We start from the raw sequence: 25,386 nt of genomic DNA, 5'->3' as shown, positions 1-25,386 counted from the left end.
AGTGAGTTAACATTGGCCATTTTCAAAGTTCATTAGAATGACTAAAATATTTACTGATATAAAATGTTATTTTTTTATTGATTTAAATGTGATCATTCCACTAATTGTACTTAAATTATTTCATTGCTGACACTGTAAATATGTGTACATGATTGTGAATGTATTGTCCTGTCTTTTTGGACAGGGCACAAATCGAGACACAACTCTGTGTTGTGTGCTTATTCACTGATGATAATTGAATGCAATGACATACCATTTTATTGTATGTCATAATATTGTTGAGTAATAAGAAAATTACTTGAATGTAAAATGTATCATAATCCCAATGTAAAAAAATAAATATTCACATATTCAAGTCCCAAAATTAATAAAACAATTAAACAATGTACTATTTAATAATTGTCATTAATAATCAAATGTAAGAGCTGCAGTCAAATTATTTCACAATCAGTTTCTGTTTTTCCGTGACTCTTTACGACTCGCTTGTCTTCATCTTCTCTCCAAAGACCACATATTATTCACTCACTGTCGCTTACCTCCTCTCTCCTGGTAAACACATCCTCGCTTCTTGTGTTTTTTTTAATAACTTCTACCCTCTTCCCCACCATCCTCCTCTTCTCCCTTAGACTATGGAGACCCAGATGGAGGAGTGGTACACAGAGGTGGGGCAGCTGCAGGTGCAGGCAGCCTCAATCCCGCAGCAGACACAGATCAAGGAGACAGTTGCAGAGCGCCAGACCGCTGTGGAGGCCCGGATGGTGCGTCTAATCGAGCCGCTGAAGGAGAGACGACGCATCTTACTGGCATCTAAGGAAGTCCACCAAGTTGGCCGAGACCTGGAGGACGAGATTGTGAGTTAGAACGCTAGTGGTGACGCAAACACACAACGTGACACAATCTGACACGCACTAATAAAAACAGGAAGCATTCAGTATGCAGTAGACTTTGTCTTCTCAATCATACAGCCTGAGCGTTTCATTGATTTATTAATATCCTTCATATTTTCACAATACATTGTCAAGCTTTTAGAGTTGATTTGCAGACTGTATGGTGCGATCTAATAGTTCAACCCCATGGTAGTGGTAAAACTGTGCTAGAATGTACAGCATGCTTAGGATTATAGCAAACAAATAAAATACAAATTATCTTTAATCTGATTCAACTAAATATTTGCCTTTTATCATCTCAAACTATGCATTTGATATTAATTGTCAGGAAAAAAAATTCTGTGTGTGAAGTGTAGGATTTCAAAGATTTTTCTCCTGAACCTTTTTTAGTCACTTGAAATGATCTCTCAAAGTGCTAATTATTTTTTTTCTATAAAAAATACTGGATTGTTTTATCAAGATTTTGAAAGGCTGTGTCTTCAAAGTGGTTATAGGTAAAGGCCTACGGTAAATGAGAAAAAGACTGAGTATGACCCCAAGTTCATATGAAGGAGTACATTTACACATCTATCCTGCTTATTATGAAGTCACTGGGTGGCGGCCTGTATAAGAAAAGCATTTTTCTGCATCACTTCTTTAGAGTCAGCCATAAAGTTGTATTGAAGACACACACAGCAGATGCTGGGCAGACTCCGTTTCTGTTTCTGTCCACTGGTGCCTTTGCTGCCACTTTCAGTTTACTTGCTGTGAACCAGCCACTTCCAAGTGGATTGAATAAACTAGAATGATCTCTCTTCCTTTAGGTTCAGTCCTCTGTTCCTCTGAAGTTTTTTTTGTCGCAATTTTGTGACTTTGGTGTTCAGAGAGATAAGATATACACATTTTGTGCAGTGTTTCATGCAAAGCACATGCAGTCTCAGCTATTCACTACTGTGTTTTATTGCCATGGTTGTAGCTGTGGGTTCAAGAACGTCTCCCGATGGCCATGTCTCAGGAGCACGGCTCCACTCTGCAGGCTGTCCAGCAGCTAATGAAGAAAAATCAGGTAAGGAAAGCAGAAACATCAGGACAGAGGTGGCTCACCTGTTAGGGCATACAATCAAGGCTAAGTCTGAAATGCAGTAGTACCTAAATTTCCTGTCTCTCTCTCAGCACAGTTCTATTAAAATATAGAAAAAGTAACAGTGTGATTCTAACTAATCTTACTTGAGCCAGCCAGTTATGGTCTATATGTCACAGATTCACAGGATGTGCCACATCAAGATGTAATTTATTCTCATTAACTCCTTCTCCTGTATTGTATGATGTACTTCTTTTAACAGCAGGATATCGTTCTTGTCCAATTTTAGCAACATTAAAAAGGATCACCTCTACTCTCCTAGCCTTGTCCTCTGCTTCCCTTCCAGACTCTTCAGCGGGAGCTGCAGGGTCACAGGAGCAGGATCGAGGACGTCCTGGAGAGAGCAGGGATCATCGCCTCGATACGCAGTCCTGAGGCTGACTGTATCAGGGCTGGACATGAACAGCTGGCCCAACTGTGGACTCTGCTCTGGGCGGAGACTGAGAGGAGGCAACTGATCTTGGATGCAATGTACCAGGCTCAGCAGTACTATTTTGACACAGCTGAGGTGGAAGCCTGGCTGAGCGAGCAGGAGCTGCACATGATGAACGAAGAAAAGGGGAAGGTGAGTGTGTGAATCTCGGAAATAAAGAAAAATGTATTTGTGCATCACCAGTTTCAAAATCACAGCGTGTGGTCTGAAATAATTCCCTCATGAAATTTGATATATCAACTATTAACATTTTACCAATCTAAAATCATTTCTAACCTAAATTGGACCCTTGTTTTAATAGTTTCTTCTTTACATAGACTTTTGCACTGAGGTAGGACTAGGCCATAAAGGTGTGTGTGTTTGTCGTTGCGTAAAGTGAAACTGTGGTGTGTGATGTCTCCTCCTCCCACCAGGATGAACCAAGTACACTGCAGCTGCTGAAGAAACACCTGGTCCTGGAACAGACCATCGAGGACTACGCTGAGACAATTGGCCTGCTGTCACAGCAGTGTCGACAGCTGCTGGAGATGGGGCACCCAGACTGGTAAGCAATACACACACTTTATGTGAAATGAAAAGTCTTTTTTATCTTCACCTCATTGCATATGTTTGAGATGTTGGAGATGGAGATGAAAACTTGATTGGTGTTTAAACGCTGGTATACAATGTGTGATAGATGAGAGATGACCAACATGACAGAAATATACCATCTCAACTGTTGCTGGTCTAATGTGACAGAGCTTCAAACACGGCCAATCTCACCGCCTTGTAAAAAATTTCTTACGCTATCAGTAATGCAAAATGACCTGATGTCTTCTAACCCAGTGGTCCCCAATCCCCGGGCCGGTCCGTGGGTCTTTTGAACCGGGCTGCACAGAAAAAATAAACAACTTACATTATTTATGTTTTATTTATTATCTGAATCTGAAATATGTTATATTTTGAAACATTTGCAGATTCTCTCCATTACCGCTAAAATTAAACCCACAAGCTAGCAAAATGATTAAAAAATGACAGTTTCTTCGTGAAGGGGAAAAGGCCCATTGAGGAGACAGAAGAAGAGCTTGCGACTTTCATGAAAAAGAAAGCTGCATTTAGGTTCAGGCTTAGGGGGCAGAGAGGATGTTACTCATGTTATGTTGTTGGCGTGATGTTACGAGGATGCTGCTGATAAAGTTCCATACGAGTGCGCAGTGGATTCACGTTTATTATGGCATTTAGAGAATAGCACAGTTTTTATGTCGATCATATCATTTTATTTTGTTGCATTTAGCCGCCACACCTTAAAGGCCGGTCCATGGAAACATTGTCTGACAATAAACCGGTCCGTGGTGCAAATAACTTTGGGGACTGCTGTTCTAACCAACCAATTGGAATGCAGTATGAAATGAGAGCTATGTGTGTTTAAATACTTCAGCTTTCCACAAATTGCTTTCCCAAGTTGGCCTCATGCTCTCAGCCCTAACCATGAACATACATTCTCCTACTCTTGTTCAGATTTATTGGCCATACCAATTTTAGTAGTTGAGCTGAAAACACTTTCGTTTCCCTCCTCCGTAGCGACCAGATCAGCAAGAGGCAGTCGCAGATCGACCGTCTGTACGTATCCCTAAAGGACCTGGTGGAGGAGAGGAAGAGCCGCCTGGAGCAGCAATACTGGCTTTACCAGCTCAACAGAGAGGTAGATGAGCTGGAGCAGTGGATTGCTCAAAGGGAGGTGGTTGCCAGCTCACCAGAACTGGGTCAAGACTTTGAACATGTCACAGTAAGTATGTCTATGGAGGAATAACAGAACGCTGCACTAGATTTTTTTTATGAATGAATTAACTAATGTAATAATGATAATAATAAACAAGAACTTTCTTGATTTTTTTCTCTGTTGTCTTTATATTTCTTTTCCATTCTTCCCTCCATCCCGTCACACCTCAAGGTCCTGCAGGAGAAATTCACAGAGTTTGCATCAGAGACGGGCAATGTGGGACAGGAGCGGGTGACAGCCGTCAACCAGATGGTGGACGAGCTCATCGACTATGGCCACTCAGAGGCTGCCACCATCGCAGAGTGGAAGGATGGGGTGAATGAGGCCTGGGCCGACCTTATGGAACTCATGGAGACCCGGGGTCAAATGCTTGCTGCCTCGCACCAGCTGCACAAGTTCTTCTCTGACTGTAGAGAGGTGAGGGCTGATGAGACAGAAACATGCAGGAAGACTGATATGATTTTGGGTTTATAATGTCCATTTTTTCCAATTGCGATATGATGACAAATTTGTAAAGGAGTCCAACTTTATTTGTTTGAAAAGATTTGATGAGCCTTCTGAAACCAGAACCGTGGTCAGTGTGGCTTTGTGTGTACATGGAACAAGTTTGTACTGACTGATGTTTTTGGGTTGTTTTTTTTTCCAGGTTTTGGCTCAGATTGAGGACAAACATCGAAGACTGCCTGAAGTTCGGGCTCGACAGGGCAGCACTGCCAACACCAGTACCCTGCAGAGACTCCTGCACAGCTTTGAACAGGACATACAGTTGCTGGTCACACAGGTACAGAAACATATCACACAAAAATATTCAATATTGCTTTGAGAATCAGAGAGACTTCCCTGAAAGATGATTTTTACATTTCTTTATTTGTATTTATTTCTTTGTAGCACACAATTTCTCATACTCAAACAGGCATGAGGTTTAGGTAATCAGTTTCACACACAGTTTAATGTTAAAACAATGGTAGAAAATTTTGTTTGGCAGATTTGTTTTAATCATTGTTTAAAAAAAAAAATAAAAGCTTATTCATAAAATAGATTTGTAAAATAAGTAGATTAATAAAAAAAAATCTGGTTGCTTTTGAGTTTGACTCTATGAAGAAAGTAGAAACTATCTGCTTACTCTGCATTTATTTTTGCAGAGTAAGTAGGGACTCTGTCATGCACCGAGGAACAGAATCAGTGGCACAAAGCAAAATCCTAGCTGCTCTTGTGGTCAGCTCAGAGTCTGTACCCTATTGGCCCTGAAATCTGCTTTGTCCACTCTGGCAGGTTCGTCAGCTGCAGGAGAGTGCGGCCCAGCTGAGGACAGTGTATGCTGGCGAGAAGGCTGAAACCATTGCATGTCATGAGCATGAAGTCATGCAGTGCTGGAAAGAGCTGCTGACATCCTGTGAGGAGTGTCGCCTGCAAATTACCACAGAGACAGACAAGCTGAGGTTCTTTAGCATGGTCCGAGATCAAATCATGTGGATGGACTCCATCATCTGTCAGATAGGGACAGGAGAGAAGCCCAGGTATTTTCAATATGGCAGCAGGAAAACAACATCTATGTTCACTTCAGCTTTAAATCCAGGTTGGAGTCTGTCATGAACACAATAATACGCAGTTCAAAATGTTCTTTTGCTCTCATTTCACGTTATCAAAAATTTAAGTTTAAAACAACTGATATTACAGATTATATATAAACTGCATATAAAGTTTCAAAACGTGTATTCGAAAAAAACAATCATTGATTTTGTGGCCCATTGCAAAGTTTGGTCTAATCTAAAGGCAGGTTTAAAAAAAAAAAAAAAAAAAGCAGCTCACAAATCAGTACAGTCAGTACCCTCTTACATTAGGAAAATAACAGACTGCCTTTTGTTGAAAATAAATGTCAAACATTCTTTACATAACATAACTTAGTTATAAATAGTGAAATTTTTTTGATGATCAGCTATGCCAAATCATAGATTACTGTGGGATGATTCATTTATTTCTTCAAAATTTTAGTTAAGACTTTCAGGTGTGATGGTAGTTTACTATGCTGCAATGTGGCAGGCAGAAGTTTTCAAAACTAAGCTGTGTTATGGTGTATGTGGTTCCATCAGGGACGTTTCCTCGGTAGAGGTGCTGATGAATTACCACCAGAGTCTAAAGAGTGAAGTGGAGGCTCGCAGCCGGAGCATACTGGAGTGTATCGAGATGGGAAAGACCCTGTTGGCTGCTAGAAACCCTGCAGCAGAAGAGGTGAGGGTTGTAAGGGGTTTACTGATTCACAGCCAGGGCCCAATTAACAGTGAAAATCCCTGCAGTTTTTTTTAATCAAGCCAAAAAAACTGTTTTGGGGAAGATTTGATCACCTTGAAATGGTCTGCAATTCTGAAATGTCTGAAATTCCTGTAAAGTTCAAACCCTTTAACATCTAAATTCAGCTACTTCCATCTTCTGTACTTGCACTTCCCTTTGGACACCTGGACGATGCTCTCAAAACTAAAAAACAAACAACTAAGTTTAAAATGAAAATGCTGGACATGACTCTTATTATTATTACCATTTAACTGCTGCCATTTTGTCTGCATGGAGAGCGTGGTTAACATAAAACCCTCAGATGTAAATAAGAAAATAAAGTTGTCAAAATTAGCACCAGATATTCCAGATATTTACAGCAGGGGTGCCTAAAAACAGTCATACGACACTGTGATTTTTAATTTCAGATCAAGGAGAAGCTGGACAAGGTGATTGCCAAGCAACATGAGCTGTCAGAGAAGTGGGACAGGCACTGGGAAGTCCTACAGCAATGTAAGCATGCACACAAGCATATGTAAATTATACACACACAAATAATGTTGAAAGAGAGAAATATGGAATCAAAGAATTGTGGATGAATTTATTTTTATCAGTGTTGGAGGTTCACCAGTTCGCTCAAGATGCCATGGTGGCGGAGGCGTGGCTGACCGCGCAGGAGCCATTCATTAGCAGCAGTGAACTGGGAGGGAGTGTAGATGAGGTGGAGCAGCTGATTCGTCGACATGAGGCCTTCCGTAAAGCAGCTGCCACCTGGGAGGAGCGTTTCAGCTCACTGCGACGGCTCACCACGGTAATATCATAGCCACCGTCATTATCATCATCACCCAACTACATGCACAATTCTGCCAACGTAAGAAAGTTTTATCTGGAATTGTTGCCTCCCGGTTGAGTGTTTCCATTATATGGAAATCTTTTTCCGTAAAATTTTAAATCTCTTCAAGTCCTCTGTGACAGTGTTTGTGATTTTTAAAGCTGGTTCTATTTTTTTTTTTTTTTTTTTTCGACAGGTAGAGAAGTTGAAAGCAGAGCAAAGTAAACTACCACCAACCCCTCTGCTGGGTCGGAAAGTCTTCCTTGACCCTCAAGATGCCTGTCCTAGTCCAGCAGCCCTTCCCTGCCTCCCAATATCCCCTGTTATAAGACAGACTATATATGACCAGAACGAAGCCAGCTCTCCTCCCTCACCCTCACCTGCCACCCCGACACCCTCTCCTTCTTCTGTGATCAATCGTCTGGGGTCTGCAGCTGTCAACTACACCGCTGGAATGACTGGCTCTAACTACCGCCACACCCTCGAGGCACGGCATGGTGGTGTGGTGGGTGTAGCTGCAGGACTAAAACAGCCATCGCCTTCCTCAATTGCATCCGTTGCCACAGCAGCCATGCTAGTCTCAGCCAACCAGGCACGAGAGAGCACCAGCACAGTAAGAGAGGCAGCAAAGGCACTGAGTCACCTCCAACCAGTGCAGGCAACAAGGGAAGTGGAGGCGAAATTGTCCCCGTATCTAAGGCAACCCAAAATCAAACACCTGGATGATGCGGTGACTCCACTGCTCGTGGCCAGCCGGCTGGAGAAAGTGAGAGAGAGGGGCAGGGAGAAAGAGATGATGATGGGGGAGATAGGGACAGAGAGGGCAGAGGTGGCAGTGATGGCTGAGGTGGTATTGCAGGAGCCGAGGGAGCGCCTGCACAGTGAACCCACCATGGGGCTTCGGGGGTCCAGGACTGACCCAACAGGCCATGCTGAGCCCCAGGTCCAGACACACACTTACCAAAGGGACCACAGGATAGAACGGCAACTATCCAGTGAACAGCTGATCCAAGCACGCAGGGACGAGCTGCCTCAGGAGGTGTGGAGGGAACAGGCTGAGAGGCGAGAGAGACGGACACTGGAGAGACAAACGTCCAGTGAGCAGGAGGGCCATGGGAGCCACGAAGGTCGACGGAGGGAAAGGGACCGACATCGGCTGGAGAGACAGGAATCCAGTGAGCATGACACTGGGAAGGAGCATTCAGACAGACGCTCTGGAGGGGGGTGAGGCTTTGTTTCTACTAATGTTTTTCTCTCGTGTAGTGCTTTATGTGTAAAAACCAGCATGCATATGAATTCCAAACAGACAGTCTAATTTAAATTTTGTCCACAGAGAAAAGAGATCCACCCTGGCTGAAATCGTAGAGCAGTTGCAAGAAAGAGAAGCAGCACTGGTCTGTTCATTTAAATTTCATGTGGGGTGGGATTTTGAAATGATATTTCAGGATCTGTTTCAATCAATGTTGTACTTGAATGTCTTTTTTTTTTTTTTTTAAATTTGAGCTTGAGAAGCTTTCTTCCCATTACATCTACTTGGACCATATAATATAAAACTTGGGTTACAGAGAGTTAGCCATATAGTTAGTCTATGACACCGCAAACATGATGTGTAGACAGATAACAGCAGAAAAAATATCATAGGACAGCAAACAATACAACTCAAAGTATCGTACAAATATCAATTAGATGAAAATATACAAATCCACAGTTTAAAACAGACAATAACACAGCAAGCAGACAAACAGCCAGTCTGTCTGCTTCGTAAGAGTGATCCCTAATAACTCTCTAGAGGGAATTGCAATGAGATCATGTATACTTGTATTTAGATGATGATAAGAACATCTAAAATGTTTTATTTTTGAACTGTGGATCGAATAAATGCTGGATCTATAACCCTTCTCTGCCCTCAGGCCCGTGGTGAGGTGCCCCGCCTCCCTAACGGGTTACCAGAGAAGTCCTCCCGTCCTGAACGGCCTCGAGCTCGAGACAGACCCAAGCCACGACGCAGACCACGACCCAAAGAAGCAGGGGAGACAACGCGGCGTTCTAGGTCGGCTCCAGCTCAGAGTAGTCCGCCCGTGCCCCAGCCACCAACACACACTGCACACCACGAGGGCTTCCTTTTCCGCAAGTTGGACATCGAGACTCTGAAGAAAAGCACCAACAGGTGGGTGTTCAGGGTCATAACGATAACCATAACAGATGACCTAGAGAGTTAGGATGGACACTGTTGTCATTAGTATCAGACATGTGCACAGTCAAATAGTACTTGTAAATACTGCTGCCAATTCCATTTGGTGTTTCAGGAGGGTTCCTTCCCACATAAATGATAAAAGCTGTCTCTTATGTTCTACTAGACCGTTGCAAAATTTTACATTTCTGATCTGGTGAACTGCAGTCTTCAAAGGCTGAATTCTGGTGACAAGTACTTTCAAATACTGTTTGATTTATGTTTGTTGTAGCACATGTCGGTGGATCTGCTGTCTGTAAAAAAGGACAGCTGCATGACTTTAGCATGCTGAGATAACACACTCTGCTGACACACGATGAATGGATGCATGACTGACACCAGCTCAGATGATGGCACATGGTCCCTCATTGGTCGGCTCAGTATGCGGACATGATGTAGACCTTACTCAGCGATCCTTTGAGTTTTCTTAGCAGACATATCACTTGTTTGAATATCTAGGAAAACACTGACGTTAAGGTATTTCAGAGAATCATATGACATTTACACAGTTTGCCAATTTACACAAAAGTGGAATGAAAGACATTTTGTTTTTGTCTGTCTGTTTCCAAAGAGACACTTGACAGATTTGACAGATTTTCACCATAGTTATTCTTTTTGTGGTGCTTGGTGCCTGCTGTCAGATGACAGTGCAAGATTAAAGTTGATGATTTGTGCTGATAAATAATAGATTTAATCCCTATAATCTCTCAACATGCCCTATGGCAATGTTAACTTATATTAGAGAGCTATTTGTAGGTTTTCTAATGCTACATGCCCAGTTCTTATTAACAGCTGTTAATTTATACTGCCAGGAGCTTCAGCCAATTTTGCACTTCCAACACAAGACATCATCTGAGCAGCTACTTCTTCAGGGCAGACTTGAAGCAAATGACCAGTCTGAGGATTGAAATGGTGCTGGCTGGTTAGCATGCTTACTTTAGTCGGAGAAAAGCAATAGAGAAACCCAATGATGGGTCTTTTAGCTCAGAAGACAGCTCTTGTAAGAAGAAGAATGAAGTTCGATGTTGAACTCTGCGTTTCTTCTAAACCGATTAGTAAACAGATGCTATTATTGATGTTAGTTATGTAGCAATCACAAAACTTACAGAAAGACAATTTAAGCACGTTGCTAAGCTTAAAGCTCTCTCCACATTTTTATAGCTAACAAAGACACCCTAATATTAGCATTTGCTTTCAATCAGGACACCAGCAAAAACACCCACGCACTGATATTCTCATATCCGGCTGCAGATTCGGAATATTTCTTGTGCAGTATGTCATCTCTCATCATCACCATCAGCATTTGAAGAAAACAGCTACATGAATTCAAAGTTGAACAGCAGCTCACAGAAGTCACACCATCATTCAGGATGCTGAAGAGGCCTCATGATCATGATCTAACATAGTAAAGCACAGCAGACTGACCTGCTGGCTGATGAATGCTGCGAGAGGGAAGGCTGATTAAAGCTGTCGATGGCATACCCTGCTTTGTGACCTGATGGATAGCTTTAAAAATTAAATCACGCACTGACACAAACACACACGCACGTATGCACGCGCACACACACACACACACACACACACACACACACACACACACACACACACACACAGCACAGAGATACATACTACCTGACTTCTGCAGATGACTGGCCTGCTTTCTCCAGCAACACAGACGGAAAAGTCCTTCTGCACTGTCCCTTATTGGCTAAGCTGACAACTCAAAGCTCATCCCCTTCCAGCTAAGGATTCCCACGCACATGTCCAGTGAAGGCAATGGATGAATGTCTCATATGTACATGCCCTTTTATGTACATAACAAGGTAAAGCATTATCCCGAATGGCTTAAATCTGCTTATAAAGTGTGAATCTCCAAACGGCTCTTCCTTTGACTTATTGTATGCTCTCTTTTTGATTTGAATTTGACTGGAGGAAAAGATCTGCAGGTTAGGAACCTCAGATCTGTTCCCCCAATCAGTACTGGGGAAGAGAGGTTAGTTTATGAGGAAGGATTGAGATTCAACCTGTCTCTATCACATAGCTTCATGAAGAGACACTGGGTATGTTTATGCACATTAATGATCTGGTATTATTCAGGATATTTTCTTTATGAAAATACATGGTGCATGTCAATCGTGTCTATTCTCTATGTCAACTTCAAGTGACATTTAACTTTCACTTCTCTTTTAGCTTTGAGCTGCTGTCAGTGGTCAGTTTCCAATTTAAGGATTCTGTCATCAATCTCTCTGAACAAAGTTTTCTATCTGTAGATAAATAAAAACGCGACCATTGTGAAAGATGTTAAGTTTTTATTTTATTCCAACCTTTCCTGTAGTGTCTGTCCTCTGTGCAGCCTCAGATTCTTACAAGCATATCACAGTATGGGGGACACATTTCACAAAATTATGGTTCTTGTTTGTATCAGCCATGGTTGTAGATGTGGGTGAAATCAGAAACCCAACAATTTTTAAAGAAATTTCTGTGAGCTTGACATTTTACATTAACTTTTGTTCCACATTGCTTTCATGTTTGTGAAAATAATTTGGTTCTTAAAACCATGTTGGTATCGTTTTAAAATTTCTAACATGGTTGACTCCAAGTGGGAGCATCAAAAGAAACTGACCCAGAACAGTCGACTGCTTTTCCAGTGCCTAATTTCCCCACATCTTCTGTTAAATTCAGCCATGATCGATCCCATGCACCATTGTCTTCTCTATTCTAAGTTGTGGTTTCATTGATAACACTGAGATATCTGAAATTGGTATATTAAGCTGTACACAGACAGCTTGCTCTGAATAATACCTATACTTGGATGTCAGTAATAAACTGGAATGCGCTTGTGAACACACACACACACACATACACACACACACACACACACAGGGAAAGGTGCATGACCAGACTTTAAAATTGTGTTGTTGCCAAAATGCCATTTAACCAAACTCCTCTGTGTTTTTTCTCCTCTTCTCTTCTGTGCTGCTGGCTCCTCTATGCTCCTGTCGTCTCCTCTAAGGTAAGTCATATGTAAGCCACACACACATTACCTATACGTAGCCTTCCTTCCCACCCGTACATCCCCCTCCTCCTCTGTTAGTCCGTTTGTGCGTTCGTCTGTGTTTGTTCGGCAGTGTTTTTCCACCTCCCTTCTTGGCACCGGTTCATCCCGCCCACCTACCTGTCTGCTCTGGTCAGGTGAGTGAGGTGTTAGCTTAGCGAGCACCTCTCTGCAACTCTACCTGACTCCTTGTATCTCCCCCAACCACACCACCTCCCCACCTTCCCCAAACCGCCCCTTCCACCTCCCCCTCCACTCTCATACCCCCTTGCCCTTCCGGCCTTCCCACACCACAGCAGGTCATGGGTCAATCTCTACTGCGTGCTGAACAAAGGGGAGATGGGTTTCTACAAGGACGCCAAGAACACCACTACGCCCTACAACAATGAGCCGCTGCTCAACCTCTCCCACTGCCACTGCGACGTCACTAATGGCTACAAGAAGAAGAAGAACGTTTTCACTCTCAAGTGAGAAGCTTTTCAATTTAAATTACCGATTTGTTTTTGTTTTTGTAGTAAGCACACTTGTGATTTTTTTTGTCCAGGAACAGTAAATGTCCTAATCACGGATAGGCAATCTACTTTTCAGATGAGTTGTCTCTTTAAGAGGTTCTTTATTTAGATATTTAATTTGCTAACCAGCCCACCAAAACCAACAGTCGCCATGGATGGCAGTCCATAATCTCCACTTTGGGCTTCGTGATCAAGAGCCACCATCACCGGCTGCTGTTCAAGATGGTGGAATTTGATTTAATTCTATTGTAAATGCTATTTCTGGCAGGTCTTCACTCCGAAAAGCACTTCTTCCAAAAGTATTTGTGTCTTAAGTTTCTAAATCTTCTTCTCTTGTTGCAGAACAAAGGATGGCAGTGAGTTTTTGTTTCATGCTAAAGATGAGGTGAGAGGTTTGTTCATATCTCAGAAGCGTTGATCAGTTCTAACATTGGGTTTGTTTCACTGATCATGCAGACACATTAAAGGTTCTGTAAACAATTGTTACAGCTGCTACGTTTTACGCTCAACCACCAGCATCTCAGACCAAAAGGTTCCTTCAGCTAAACATCTGCTTCTGACACCCCCACTGACCCCTCCCCGCCTTTCACATTGTCCATCAATAAAGTGTACACATACAACATATTATATTATGTTGTAACATATATAACATATAACATATATTACAACATGTTCATACAAGGGCGATAACATGAGAACATGACACATTAAAGAGAATAAAACCATTTCTAAACCACGGAAAAGCCCACGTGCAGTTTGTAAGGGTCTCCATCACCATTATTTGTGTTGGGAAAGAAATCCAGTGGCCAGCTTTGCTCTGGTCTCCTTTCTTTGTGGGTGATGAAGGATCTTTGCTTAGTGGAGGAAAGGCTGTTTTTCCTATGTACTTCACTATAACAGCTTGAGTGTGGGTGGCACCAGTGTGTTCTAAACATGGGGAGGACCAACATTTTAACAGGAGGGACTCAAAAGCAAGTTTTTTGCCAGCAAATGACAACACACATTTCCCTCTTATCAGGACGTTCTTAACCATTTCCCCATTTCACCACAGAGAAAATAGGCATTACAGATGCTACATTATTCTCTAAGTCTTGTTTACAAAACCTTTCTCAGTATTATCTAAATAATGAAACACCAATCAGCTGACCTCTGTGATCTCTCTTTCTTCAGGAGGACCTCAAAGCATGGGTGACCAACATCACCACCAGTATCTCAGAGCATGAGGAGATTGCCAAGTGGGGTCAGCCCCAACCTACTACCTCATCCACAGACGAGGGCACGCGCAGGGATGGCAGCAAGGCGGACAACAGGTCAGAGCGAGGCGGTGAGCGCTCAGACCGGGCCGAGCGAATCGAGCGGGCAGACAAAGAAAAGGAGAAAGAGAAGGAGAGGGAGAGGGGCGAACGGTCAGAGAGGTCGGATCGGGGTGGGAAGTCGGACGCGAAGCGCTCAGAAAAGCCTGGTAAAAAAAAGTGAGCCGATCGACAGATTGGTCGGGATCAATCAGTATGAACTCCGGGTAGGAGGCGGCGGCTGTAGACTGGTAGGAAAACGCCTCCATTCATCTCTCCTCCTCCAACACTGTCAACAAAGAGGTTGTGTTTGGATGGAAAGTGGCAGACTGGACAGAAGGATTGATCCAGACTCACTCATAGGACAGACAGGACAAACTGCGAGCAGGAGACAAGCGTCTCTCTCTCTCTCTGTCTCTCTCTCCTCTGTGTCTCTGTGAGAACACACAGAGTCACTGACGACCTCTGATGGCTATTTATGAAGCTTGCCAGGGGTGGAGAACTGTCCTGCTGAATCCAGGCAGCGTTAACGTGAGAGAGAGAGACCGAACATGAATCACGTTAACTTGGGAGTTGTTACTGATTGCTGGTAGTGCGTTAAAACGTAGCTCATACTGTTCCACATACTATTTGTTTTTTCTATGAGATGACCTCTATCCGTATGTATTTCTCGTCTGTCTGTCCTATCTACTGTATCTGTCTGTAAGTTGGGACATCATACGCTAGGTCTTATTATTCCTCTGAAATCATGTATAAGAGTGTTTTACAGACATACAACATTAGAGAAGCTTTTCTTTTTGTTATTTGTTCTCCACTTTGTACCATCTGTCTTGAGGTCTGGCCACAAAAAAAAAAACAAAACGTGGTATTGGATCTGGTTTTACTGAATACCAAACAACACTTAGACAACATTCATCCAAACCCATCATGGATGAATCAGCACTGTAAGCCCAAAACAACAAGGGGGGTAAAGCAGAGAGTTTTTAAATTGTTGCTCAGAACCTCATACAAAGGCTTCAAATTCTGATTTTAAGAAAGATTACAACCCTGAAAGAGATGGAAACTCTGGTTCCCAGAGGGCCTCATTCATTAAAGTAAACTTTTCTTAATCTTAAAAAAAAGAAGAAGACAAAACTGAATAAAATTGCTCCTACTTTGGTCGATAACTGTTAACTGATAACTGATAACTGAAAAATGTTGTTAAAATTTTGTTTTGTCCTGCTGATCTTAGCATCAACATATATTTTCCTTTCTTTCGTCATAAGCACAAAATCAGTGCCTGGCATAGTTTTTAATGAGTGAGGTCCTCAGGCTGAAATCAGGCCTCGTCATCAACATCAAACCACTTGTTGGATGTTCTTTTCAATGTACTCTCACAAATCTGTTGCATCCATTTTTGTATACAATATCTTCTATGTGTGTGTGTGTTTGTGTGTGTGCGTGTGGGTGTTTGTATCTTTCTATTGTTGGGCAGACAGCTTTTGGTTTTAAACCAGCATCGTGAAGACATTTTAGCCTATTACAACTTTAAAGGGCTGTTTTATGGTTAGGAATCAGGGTCAGGTAATTTTTTCTGATGGTGACTGTTTGGGTAAGAGGCTGGAGGATGAACTATATATCGCTGGGGGTCCTAACAACTGTAGAAAGATCAATGTGTGTGTATGTTTGCGTCTGTGCAGCTGCTCTCCACTCCCAGGGTCTCCATAGCTCTCAGGTTATTTATGTTGGTGTGTGTGCTCACTGTGTGCTTCACGTATTAATGTTTGTCCCCCCTCAGACGCAACCTCAGTCTTCCAGACATGTCCAATCTACAATAGACCTACGCTCGCGTGCACACATACACACACACACACACACACACACACACACAAGCATACATAGAAGTATATAACTCAGCAATTTGAACATGTTAAAGGGTTATAAACATGTTGCAGAGTGTAAACAGCGTAGCCATAGAAGGGAATGAATGACTGAACCAGGATGGATCTCAGAGCATGTACCTCCACCGAGGCCAAATATTGTTACTTTGATTTCTCGCAATGTTGGGGAATGTGATAATAAAAGTCCTGAACCCTTTAACTAAATCTGCATCAAAATTGGATGGTCTCTTCCCTGTCCCACGTGCCATCCTTCCACCAAGTCCAGTACAGGTCAATCCAGTATTTTCTACAATCCTGCTGACAAAGAAGCAGACACGGGTAAGAACATGACCCTGTGGTCGAGGTAATATGTTAGTAAGTAAATGAACTAGCACACAGGTGAGAGCCTGGATCTCAGTTTGACCAAATATTTACAAAAAATGGGAGAAACTGTGTACGTTATTAGAATGCATGTTTTACTTGGAGAGAAATCACATGTCTAAAGAAGCTTGTCTATGCTGCCCAATGACTGCATCCACACATCAGTTAATGTTTTGTTTGTTCCATTTCTTGTAACCTCACCACAAAGCCATAAACAGCAGGGACACATGGACAGAAATGAAACAAAGAAGAATCAAGTCTAGTGAATGAATGCAGCTGCGGGATTTTACGAAGTACCAACTTTGAAGCCTGATGGGCAGACCACAGTTACTGTCCTGGGTATGGTTGGAGGATCCTGGTATGATAGCGTTTCAAATTTTTTTGCCTTTTTGCTGTCTCATATCACTGCTTCCATAAGAAAATATTCCTCTTTTCACGTGTAATCTTTGCAACCTTTCAACTCGGTTAAAGTCCAACTGAGTGTCCTACGTGTTTTTGTCAGCTGCAGGGCACACATCTACCAAAAAGGAGACTTTATATTTTGTTGTTCATTGGATACATGATGGCGCCCCATTGGTAATCAGAAAGCAAAAAGCCTTTGTGACTAAGAACAAAAATTGTTAGGACTGATTTCAGTTGGGCTTTAACATTACATTACATTACATCCACTTTATTAGGCTGCAGAGGCCAATAAAAATTAGTTTTATATTTGGTAGAGATCTATTTGCCAGGGTTAAGTTAATCATCTTTAAGAATGAACTGTATCATTATATCTGGCTGTTCCAGCTTTTTTAAAGGTTGCATTTATTTACATCAGGAATTTGAATTTTCTCTCGGCTTTGTGTTCATTATAAAAGATGTCTTGAGATGCTGTAACTTATTTCATTTTCTTTTTAATTTGTTGCTTTTTATGCATTTGAATAAAGTGTGAATGCCAGATCAATGCAATAATTTACATGCATGTTGGACACAACAATCAGTCAGAGATAAAAGAGGTGAGATTTGGAGGAGAAAAACCTCCATGTGTAAAGTGAACTAAGTGCAGTCCTTTGCTTTCAGATCGTGACTCTAACGGCATGTTAGAGCAACATCTGACACCATGTTGCTGTAGATACACATGGGACAGAACGTGCAGGGTTCAGCTCACCTAATAACATCTCAGCGGATGAGTGTGTGAAAGTCAACGTGAGTTAACATAGTGTTAAACGGACTGCAGTACAAAACACACGTGGAGATTTGGTTTATTGTATTTTGATGAGCTCACAATGACCCTGTCTGTCTATGTGTGTCTGTGCTGTCCGGTTCACATCAATTTCAGTCTATCGGCTGAGATGAATTGAATAAAATACCTTTTGATTTATCATTCATGTATTTATAGTCAGTGTTTTTTTTTCTCACTGGAAATGAATGTGGAATTTTGCCGTTAAACTAGTGTCCTTATGAATCAGAGTTCCCTCTTGCTCTCAGTAAATATAATCTTTATTTATTGAGATGTAAAATCTAAATTTTTGTTATATCAAGCCTTTATTTCTAAAAAAGCAGGAAGAAAAACCACTGCAGATCATCTAGGTGCATATATAGAGACGCCGAAACAACTATTAAGGATTTATGAGGATCGTAGAGGGGTGACTTCAGGAATTAATGTTGAAGATGACAATGATGATGTCAGTAATGACTTTATGCAACTTCTTCTTTGCACTACGGACACTGGCCTGTTGCAGAGTTGAGGCCTGATGGTCAGTGGTGTTGGGGATCCAGCAGGGATGCCATACCCAGGAAAATTACCAGCAAAAGAATTGTTTGATTATAGGCCAGGAGCAGTTGAGTTTGTTTCATGACTTTCACTTTTTTTCCTCATGCTCCTTGCAAGTGGTACAAATACTGCTTAAATGTGAGTTACTGATGGTCAAGAAATGTATGCTCGAGCTGAAACAATTTGTTGATCAATCAATACAATACAATACAGAAAATGATTCAAAAATGCAAGGGACTTAGCGTTAATTTTATATTGGTATAACTGCCTTTTTTTCTCTCAAAAAATATTGAATATGCTTGTTTCATGGACAGTTGAAACTGAAAGGTTGAACAAACGTTTTTTATTAAAAATAACATCTATTGTTTACGTTATCAGAAGTGCTGAAAAAACAAACATAAGCTCACATACAGTCGTCATGTCAGTCAAACTACTGCTTGTTCCAACAACAACAAGAGCAGACAGTCATCCTCAACCCAGGTTACACATTCAGCCTGGATTACATAATGAGGAAATAGTCCGACTTTAACTTGGAGCCCGACAACAGTGAATCTAATCAATCAAAAATTGTATTATTATTATTATTTTAAATCTCTTTTCTGTCCGTTTGTGGTATTCTATGATGCTTTACAGGTAATTCAGGCAGTCCTTTACACTTTACACAGACGCACAGTTTTAGTTCACACAGATTAAAATGACTATGTTGTGCAGTCGAATTCCTTTTTGTCACGAGATTAATTTATGAAGACCTGGGCCAAATTTTCTCAGTGCATAGTTTCCATTAATAATTTCCTCTATTTTAATTCCATATTTGACTTCTGCTCAATTTATGACACCAGCCTTCCAGTGCTGCCAATTCAAAACTCAGATATTTACAGTTTCTTCCCTCCAAGGACCACAAAGCTCCACTGTCAGTCTGCCCTCAGCCTGTCTGTCTGTTGGTATGCTTGCTTTCTACCACCTGATATTGTACTGTATCTATTCTGAAATGTTTTCTATAAAAAGAAAAAAAAAAGAATAAGAGGAAAATATGTTTAATAATAGTGACACTGAGAAAACTGCCCCTTGTCTTTGTTATATTGAACTTTTTTGAGTCTGTGTGAGATTGTTTTGTACGAAAAACCATATAGAAGATGATCTATAAATCTTCCACACAAACACATCCGACAAAGAGGTTGCATGAATGATATAGATTCTATTATGGTACTGCTGTGCATGTTCTGAAGTCCCACTCTTCCACTATACAATCACTCTAACATACTCTGGCAACAAAATCTACCAACATGGAAAAGTTGAATGAGTGAACCAGTAATATATAAAGGATCAGAACCAATTGCAAATTATTGACTGTACAGTCCTTTCTTTGAATTGATTAATACAAATTGGAATATTGAAAGACAATTTTTGTGCGCCTCTTTATGTGAATCAGTGAGCAGGTGAGGTCTGTGGCTTTGCAAGAAGTTATTGGAGGCCGTGAAGTGAGGCTTTCTGTTGTAGTTCCTTTCAACAAATTTTACACAATTCAGATTGCCATCAGTTAAAGACGTGTTAATTTCTAAAGCCTGATATGGTAAACAATGTCTCAGTGGCATGTACAGACCTCATCAGAAGCATAAAGTTAATTTTGCAAAACCTTTAGCACAACTAAGTTTACTTCTGTAAAACTGAAAAGGGAAACATTTGAGGACAGGGCTTAGATCCACCGTATATCACTGAGTAGGTCAGCATTCAGTCCTACTCTGTAAAAAAAAAGAAGTAGGAATGCACCTTTAAACGTAGAAATAATAACAAATGAAATTATATAGTTAATCTTTATTATTATTAATCTGTATTTTAGAAAATACAGAAATCAGAAATATCTTTATTGCTAGGTATGTGTAAACATACCAGGAACTTGACTCCGGTGTCTCGATCTTTTCTTCTTTTCTAGTCTTTCCCTTAACGTATATACGTAACACACACACACACACTCATATATATATATATGTGTGTGTGTGTGTATACATATATGTATATATATGTGTGTGTGTGTGTGTGTGTGTGCGCGCGCTGTGACTTCTACTGGCTTCTACCAGTTCTTTTATCATTATAAGGCAAAATTCCATCCCTTCGTCGCTCCAGTAATTTGACGATCTCGTTGCCGCCATGTTGTTTGTATATCTGTGTGTCACTATGGCGCCTGCGCAGATGGTGCTCAGCAGTCAGAAACTGGGATACTGCGCTCCAGTAGCCTGCCTTCTATCGGAGTACTCCAGATGGCAAAGCCGGGAGAAGAGCATAACCCGGTTTCTGAATTCGGGACACGGTGTTTACATGCACAAACACAAAAACGGGATACCTCAAAACTCCAGTCAAAACCGAGATACTAAAGACAATGTAAACACAGTAAATGTTCATTCCCTAGACACTAGACAATGTTCTGTTGAGGATTGTTGGGGGGGGGTCTCCTGAAATTCATTAATTACACCTTACAAATTCAAACTTTAAAAATCAGCTATTATATACTTGCAATACTCTAGACGAGATACAACAAATGTGATATTTTAAAGGTCAGTTATGAAACTTCCCTCCCATTATCAAAGCTTTTTTTTTCCATTAGGGAGTGTACGGCTTCTATGCTGAAATGTCTGCGTAACACCGGAAACGGATGTTCAACACGAAACATTTTCAGAGACGCACAGTCCTCCATGTAGGGAGGCAGACATTACGTCCTCCTAGTTGGATGCAAAATATATCACAGGCCTGATTTCAAGTTACAGTTAACTAAAGATGTCCGTCGAGCTGGCAGATGCGACGGGGTGATCTTTAAACCGAAGAAAATGGAGGCGAAGTTCGGCAGCGAAGTGGCCTCGGTGGTGGAAGTGGCCATCCAGGCAGCAGTGTCTGTGTTCAGGGACGTCTGGGCGAAAGAGGCGCCAAACACGGAGTGGGAAGACGCCAAGTTCGTCGAAATACAAGCGATAGAGAAGTGTCTGGTCGTCCAGATCCACAAAGTGTTCACGGAGTTCTCCTCCGAGCTGTTCGAAGAGAATGAGGCTCTGCGGGCCAAAGTGGAGCAGCTGGAGGACGTGCTGCAGAGGAAAGCCGGGCAGCTGGAGCAGGAGCTGGAGGCCAGAGTGGGTCAGCTGGGCCGGGAGATGGAGCAGCTGGAGAAGGAGCTGAGGACCATCAGCGAGGCCGGGAACAAGGCTCCCATCCCGCCGCAGGACGTCCCTCTTTTGGGTGAGTGCGCACTGGTCAGCCGATTAATCACTCACTCACCGATGAGCACAAGACACCCGACACTGATGTGTTTTTAGAATAACCATTTACGTTTAATCAGTGTGAGCTGATAGGGAGCTGCTGCAGATGATCTGTCAGCCGATCACCTCCATTGTTTTATGCGACAGTAAGTATGTTCAACTAACAATCACAAATCCGGAGGCACATTATTCGTTCACAGAAGTAGTTATCAGGCCTCTAAACGGTTCCAGGTTCAGTCTAATGCGAAATGAACGAGTGTAGTTTACATCAATGTACAGTGATTAAAGCAATTTTTAAGATTCTAACTAATGTATTTGTAGCGATATTGATATGAACCAGTGCATGTTGATCAATGAAATGGCATTGCTGTGACATTCCCTCTCTCTGCCATTGAATCAACACAGGCACACCAGCACCGTCAGACTCCACCAGCCAGACTGACCTAAAGCCTGCTCAAACTACTTCAATCCCTCCACCTGGTTCAGCAGAAAGGGAAATCATTTCCAGCTCAACATCTGAAGGCGTGATTGTCCCTAAACCTACAGGAGCTTCAGTGCTGCTTGTTGGCAACTTAACCCCGGCCCCCACCGTGCTGCTGTCATCACCAGCTGTTTGTGAAACCATGGCACCAATACAGCTCATCCTCAAACCAACACAATCATCGGGGTCTCCAGCTCAAGAGGCCTCCAGTCTCGACTCCAGTACCATCGGTGGTCCTGACTCAGTACAGGGAAAGGTCTGGTGTTAATGGCTTGGTATTTGTCTGGAAGTAACCACATATCAGAATGACTTGTCTTTATGATGATAGTGTGGATGAGATGTTGAGATGTTGTCTCAATATGTATGATGGACAAAAACATGAGGTAGAAATGTGACACTGTCACTGACAGGACTGACTGATTTTATAGGACTGCATCCTCAGTATTTCTTTTAAACTTAAATTACTTCCCTATCCATCCCAGACACCTGTGGAAGAGGTGCCTTCAAGGAGAACAAGGAGGACAAGGAGAGTGCTTTCTAAAAATGAAAAAGGTATGATCAGCTTTCATACTGTTGCTTGTTTGTAAATTTGCTGGTTTAAATAGACAGAATATGTGATTTTGAAAAACGTACATATTGAACTACAAACTGTAAATAGTGTTAGATGAATAGATTTTTTTCCCCACTCCATTTCCAGTGACCACTGACAACAGCACTGAAGAGAGCAACATCAAATCAGATGAAAAGCTCAGAAAAAATGAGTCCCGAACAGTGAAGCGTTTTATCTGTGAACATTGTAATGTCCCTTTTCAACGGAAATGTGACTTGAACAAGCACATGAAGACCCACAAGAAGCTGTTTGCTTGTGACCAGTGTGACAGAAGTTTCTTAGAGAAGAAATCTTTGGAAAATCATATCTTGCGTCATGAGGCGAGTAAGGCCCCTCTACCATTCCCCTGCCCTCAGTGTAAAAGATCGTATAGAAAAGAGCAGTCGCTGCAGAATCATCTGAAGCATCACCAGCGGCTGAAACCACCAAAGCCGTTTGCCTGTGATCAGTGTGGGAAAACTTTCAGAATTCAGCAGTCTCTGGAAAACCATCTGTTACGCCACGAGAAATGGAAGCAAATGTTGAAGTGCCAGCTCTGTGAAAAGACTTGCAAGACGTCTGTCCAGCTGAAATGTCACATGGCCGTCCACTCGGAGGAAAGGCCGTTCAGCTGTGGAACATGTGGGAAGGAGTTCAAGAGCAAGGACACTCTTCGCTTCCATCGCATGGTTCACACAAACACCAAAAAATACAAATGCACAATGTGTGAGGAGACTTTCAAATACGCCCATTCCCTAACAGTGCATAAGAGGAAGCACACAGGCATTACTCCATTCATTTGCACTGTGTGCAACAGATCATACAGGACTGGCACTGCTCTGAAAAGACACAGCGTCGTCCACACAGGAGAGAAACCGTTCACCTGTCACATATGTGGAGCAAGGTTCAGCCTCAATAACAACCTCAAGAGGCACCTTCGCATTCACACAGGGGAGAAGCCATTTACTTGTCAGGAGTGTGGCAAGAGCTTCTCAGACAACAACAAGCTTAAGTCTCACATGCTCATTCATGGTGCCAGGAAACCTTTTATGTGCGATCTCTGTGGGAAGACCTTCCTCTTCAACTGCAGGCTGCTAATACACCAGAAGTACGTGCATGCTGACCGGAACGAGGAGACGGATGGTACACAAAAATGTTTGCAGACTCAGCGACGAAATAAGTCTCAGGTTAAACCATTTAGTTGCAAAATATGTCTGAGAGGTTTCAGTGCTGCATATTCCCTCAAACTTCACGAAAGAGGCCACAGTGAACACAAGGAGTACAATTGTGGCATATGTGGGAAGTCTTTCCATAATAAATACTCTTTTGGATACCATCAGAGAAGCCACTCAGGAGAGAGGCCCTTTGTGTGTGATGTCTGCGGGAAGAGATTTTTCCATGCCGGTAGTCTGAAGCAGCATGAGCGCATTCACACTGGTGAAAAACCGTACAAATGTGACCAATGTGGCAAAGCTTTCAGAACAGACGGTAATTTCTACAGACACTTGCGGATCCACACGGGAGAGAAACCATTTGAATGTCTGTACTGTCAGAGGAAGTTCCACCAGTCAAACCAGCTCAAGTCCCACCTGCAGGTGCACACAGGGCAGAAGCTCTACTCATGCCAGCAGTGTGGCCGTGGCTTCTCAGACTCAAGGCAGCTGAAGAAGCACAGCTGTGACTGAAGCTTCAGAGGACATGCTATGCAACTAATATGCTGACAAATGGGAGATCTTGGCTTAATCCAGCAGCCAAAATTGAATTGGTGTTTTGTTTTTTGGTTTTTTGTTTTTTTTTTGTGTGTGTTAAGGGAAAAAAGTATAATTCAACAGAAAAAAAGGGACACTGACAAAATAACTTGCTTTTACCTTCTAATCTGTTGAGAGTTGGCGCATTGAGAGGAAAGACATTTGTTTTAAAAATATGTTGACTTTCTGGAATTACTACATACAAATACAAAATATTTTGTGATAGCTTTACGGTACAAATGGTTCTTGTTTGTACTTATTCTTTTAATTCTTCAGGGCTCTGGTATCTCTCAGCTGTTACTCTTAATATATTGGAGTTAAGGGATTAAAGAAAAGCCTTTAATGGAGTATTTTATTGTAATGGTTGTGGCAGCTCTATGCTTGCCCAGAGTATCTCTAGATGTTAGCAGCATTGTTTGTGGCATTAATAATTCAAATTCATATTTGTTTTTGCTTCAGTAACTTCTGGAAACTAAGCTGGAAAAAACATCAAAGCATGCATGGCATTAGAAAGAACACTGGCTGTTTGGGAATCTCAAAGTTACACATCGTAAACAGCGGTCTTGAGGTGATGTACCACGGTAAATAAGGTGGTTAATACCACAAATACACAGTTTTCTATATTAGGAAGGGTTGGAATTTTTTTCTTCTTAGTTGAGTTGATATTTAAACTATGAACGTTGTTTGCTATTTTGAAATAATTATGTTGATAGTTCATAATAATCCCATTGGATCCCATCTCGGTGTGATTTTTTTTTTCATGGTAATAATATACCAAGTAAAATGTACAGTTCTGTCTAATAAGGCCTTGTCCAGAAATGTTTTTCTTTCTTTATTGCAATTAAAGACAATTTGCAATCGAAGCAGCGGTGAGTTTTTTATTTTGAAATTCTACACTTTCTTTATTGCTACTTCGATTTCCGGAATCAATGCCGTCAGTTCCGC

The 25,386-nt window shown here is 41.8% G+C and overlaps 2 protein-coding genes across 2 annotated transcripts in view; both read left to right on the top strand.

The window, feature by feature from the left end:
- The window catches only part of sptbn4b (spectrin, beta, non-erythrocytic 4b), a 58,005-nt gene extending 40,081 nt beyond the window's left edge, over nucleotides 1-17,924 (top strand). The window contains exons 26-42 of the mRNA XM_029516843.1: nucleotides 627-851; nucleotides 1,843-1,932; nucleotides 2,294-2,572; nucleotides 2,854-2,984; nucleotides 4,001-4,205; nucleotides 4,371-4,616; nucleotides 4,846-4,980; nucleotides 5,472-5,716; nucleotides 6,290-6,428; nucleotides 6,896-6,980; nucleotides 7,082-7,278; nucleotides 7,496-8,523; nucleotides 8,633-8,693; nucleotides 9,210-9,466; nucleotides 12,881-13,051; nucleotides 13,439-13,481; nucleotides 14,267-17,924. Of these exons, the coding sequence (XP_029372703.1) occupies nucleotides 627-851; nucleotides 1,843-1,932; nucleotides 2,294-2,572; nucleotides 2,854-2,984; nucleotides 4,001-4,205; nucleotides 4,371-4,616; nucleotides 4,846-4,980; nucleotides 5,472-5,716; nucleotides 6,290-6,428; nucleotides 6,896-6,980; nucleotides 7,082-7,278; nucleotides 7,496-8,523; nucleotides 8,633-8,693; nucleotides 9,210-9,466; nucleotides 12,881-13,051; nucleotides 13,439-13,481; nucleotides 14,267-14,572 (3,843 nt within the window). The 3' untranslated portion in view covers nucleotides 14,573-17,924. The remainder of the gene's footprint in view (nucleotides 1-626; nucleotides 852-1,842; nucleotides 1,933-2,293; nucleotides 2,573-2,853; nucleotides 2,985-4,000; nucleotides 4,206-4,370; nucleotides 4,617-4,845; nucleotides 4,981-5,471; nucleotides 5,717-6,289; nucleotides 6,429-6,895; nucleotides 6,981-7,081; nucleotides 7,279-7,495; nucleotides 8,524-8,632; nucleotides 8,694-9,209; nucleotides 9,467-12,880; nucleotides 13,052-13,438; nucleotides 13,482-14,266) is intronic.
- A 2,814-nt stretch (nucleotides 17,925-20,738) lies between these two features.
- On the top strand, nucleotides 20,739-25,319 carry LOC115053584 (oocyte zinc finger protein XlCOF6-like). Its single transcript, XM_029518409.1, has 4 exons — nucleotides 20,739-21,603; nucleotides 22,029-22,360; nucleotides 22,587-22,656; nucleotides 22,802-25,319. Exons 1-4 carry the CDS (start codon nucleotides 21,201-21,203, stop codon nucleotides 24,376-24,378), a joined length of 2,382 nt encoding a protein of 793 aa, XP_029374269.1. The 5' UTR covers nucleotides 20,739-21,200; the 3' UTR covers nucleotides 24,379-25,319.
- The last annotated feature ends 67 nt before the right edge of the window (nucleotides 25,320-25,386 follow it).

This window comes from Echeneis naucrates, chromosome 13 (assembly GCF_900963305.1).
Source record: "Echeneis naucrates chromosome 13, fEcheNa1.1, whole genome shotgun sequence".
Classification (NCBI taxonomy): domain Eukaryota; kingdom Metazoa; phylum Chordata; class Actinopteri; order Carangiformes; family Echeneidae; genus Echeneis; species Echeneis naucrates.
This window is presented reverse-complemented; position numbering and strand designations above follow the sequence as displayed.

What these genes read in the sequence shown, in the direction of transcription:
- LOC115053584 (XM_029518409.1), top strand. Translation starts at nt 21,201, where the DNA reads ATGGAGGCGAAGTTCGGCAGCGAAGTGGCCTCGGTGGTGGAAGTGGCC. An exon ending in CTGACTCAGTACAGGGAAAG is followed by an intron (nt 22,361 to 22,586) that starts GTCTGGTGTTAA and finishes TATCCATCCCAG; the next exon opens with ACACCTGTGGAAGAGGTGCC. An exon ending in GCTTTCTAAAAATGAAAAAG is followed by an intron (nt 22,657 to 22,801) that starts GTATGATCAGCT and finishes CTCCATTTCCAG; the next exon opens with TGACCACTGACAACAGCACT.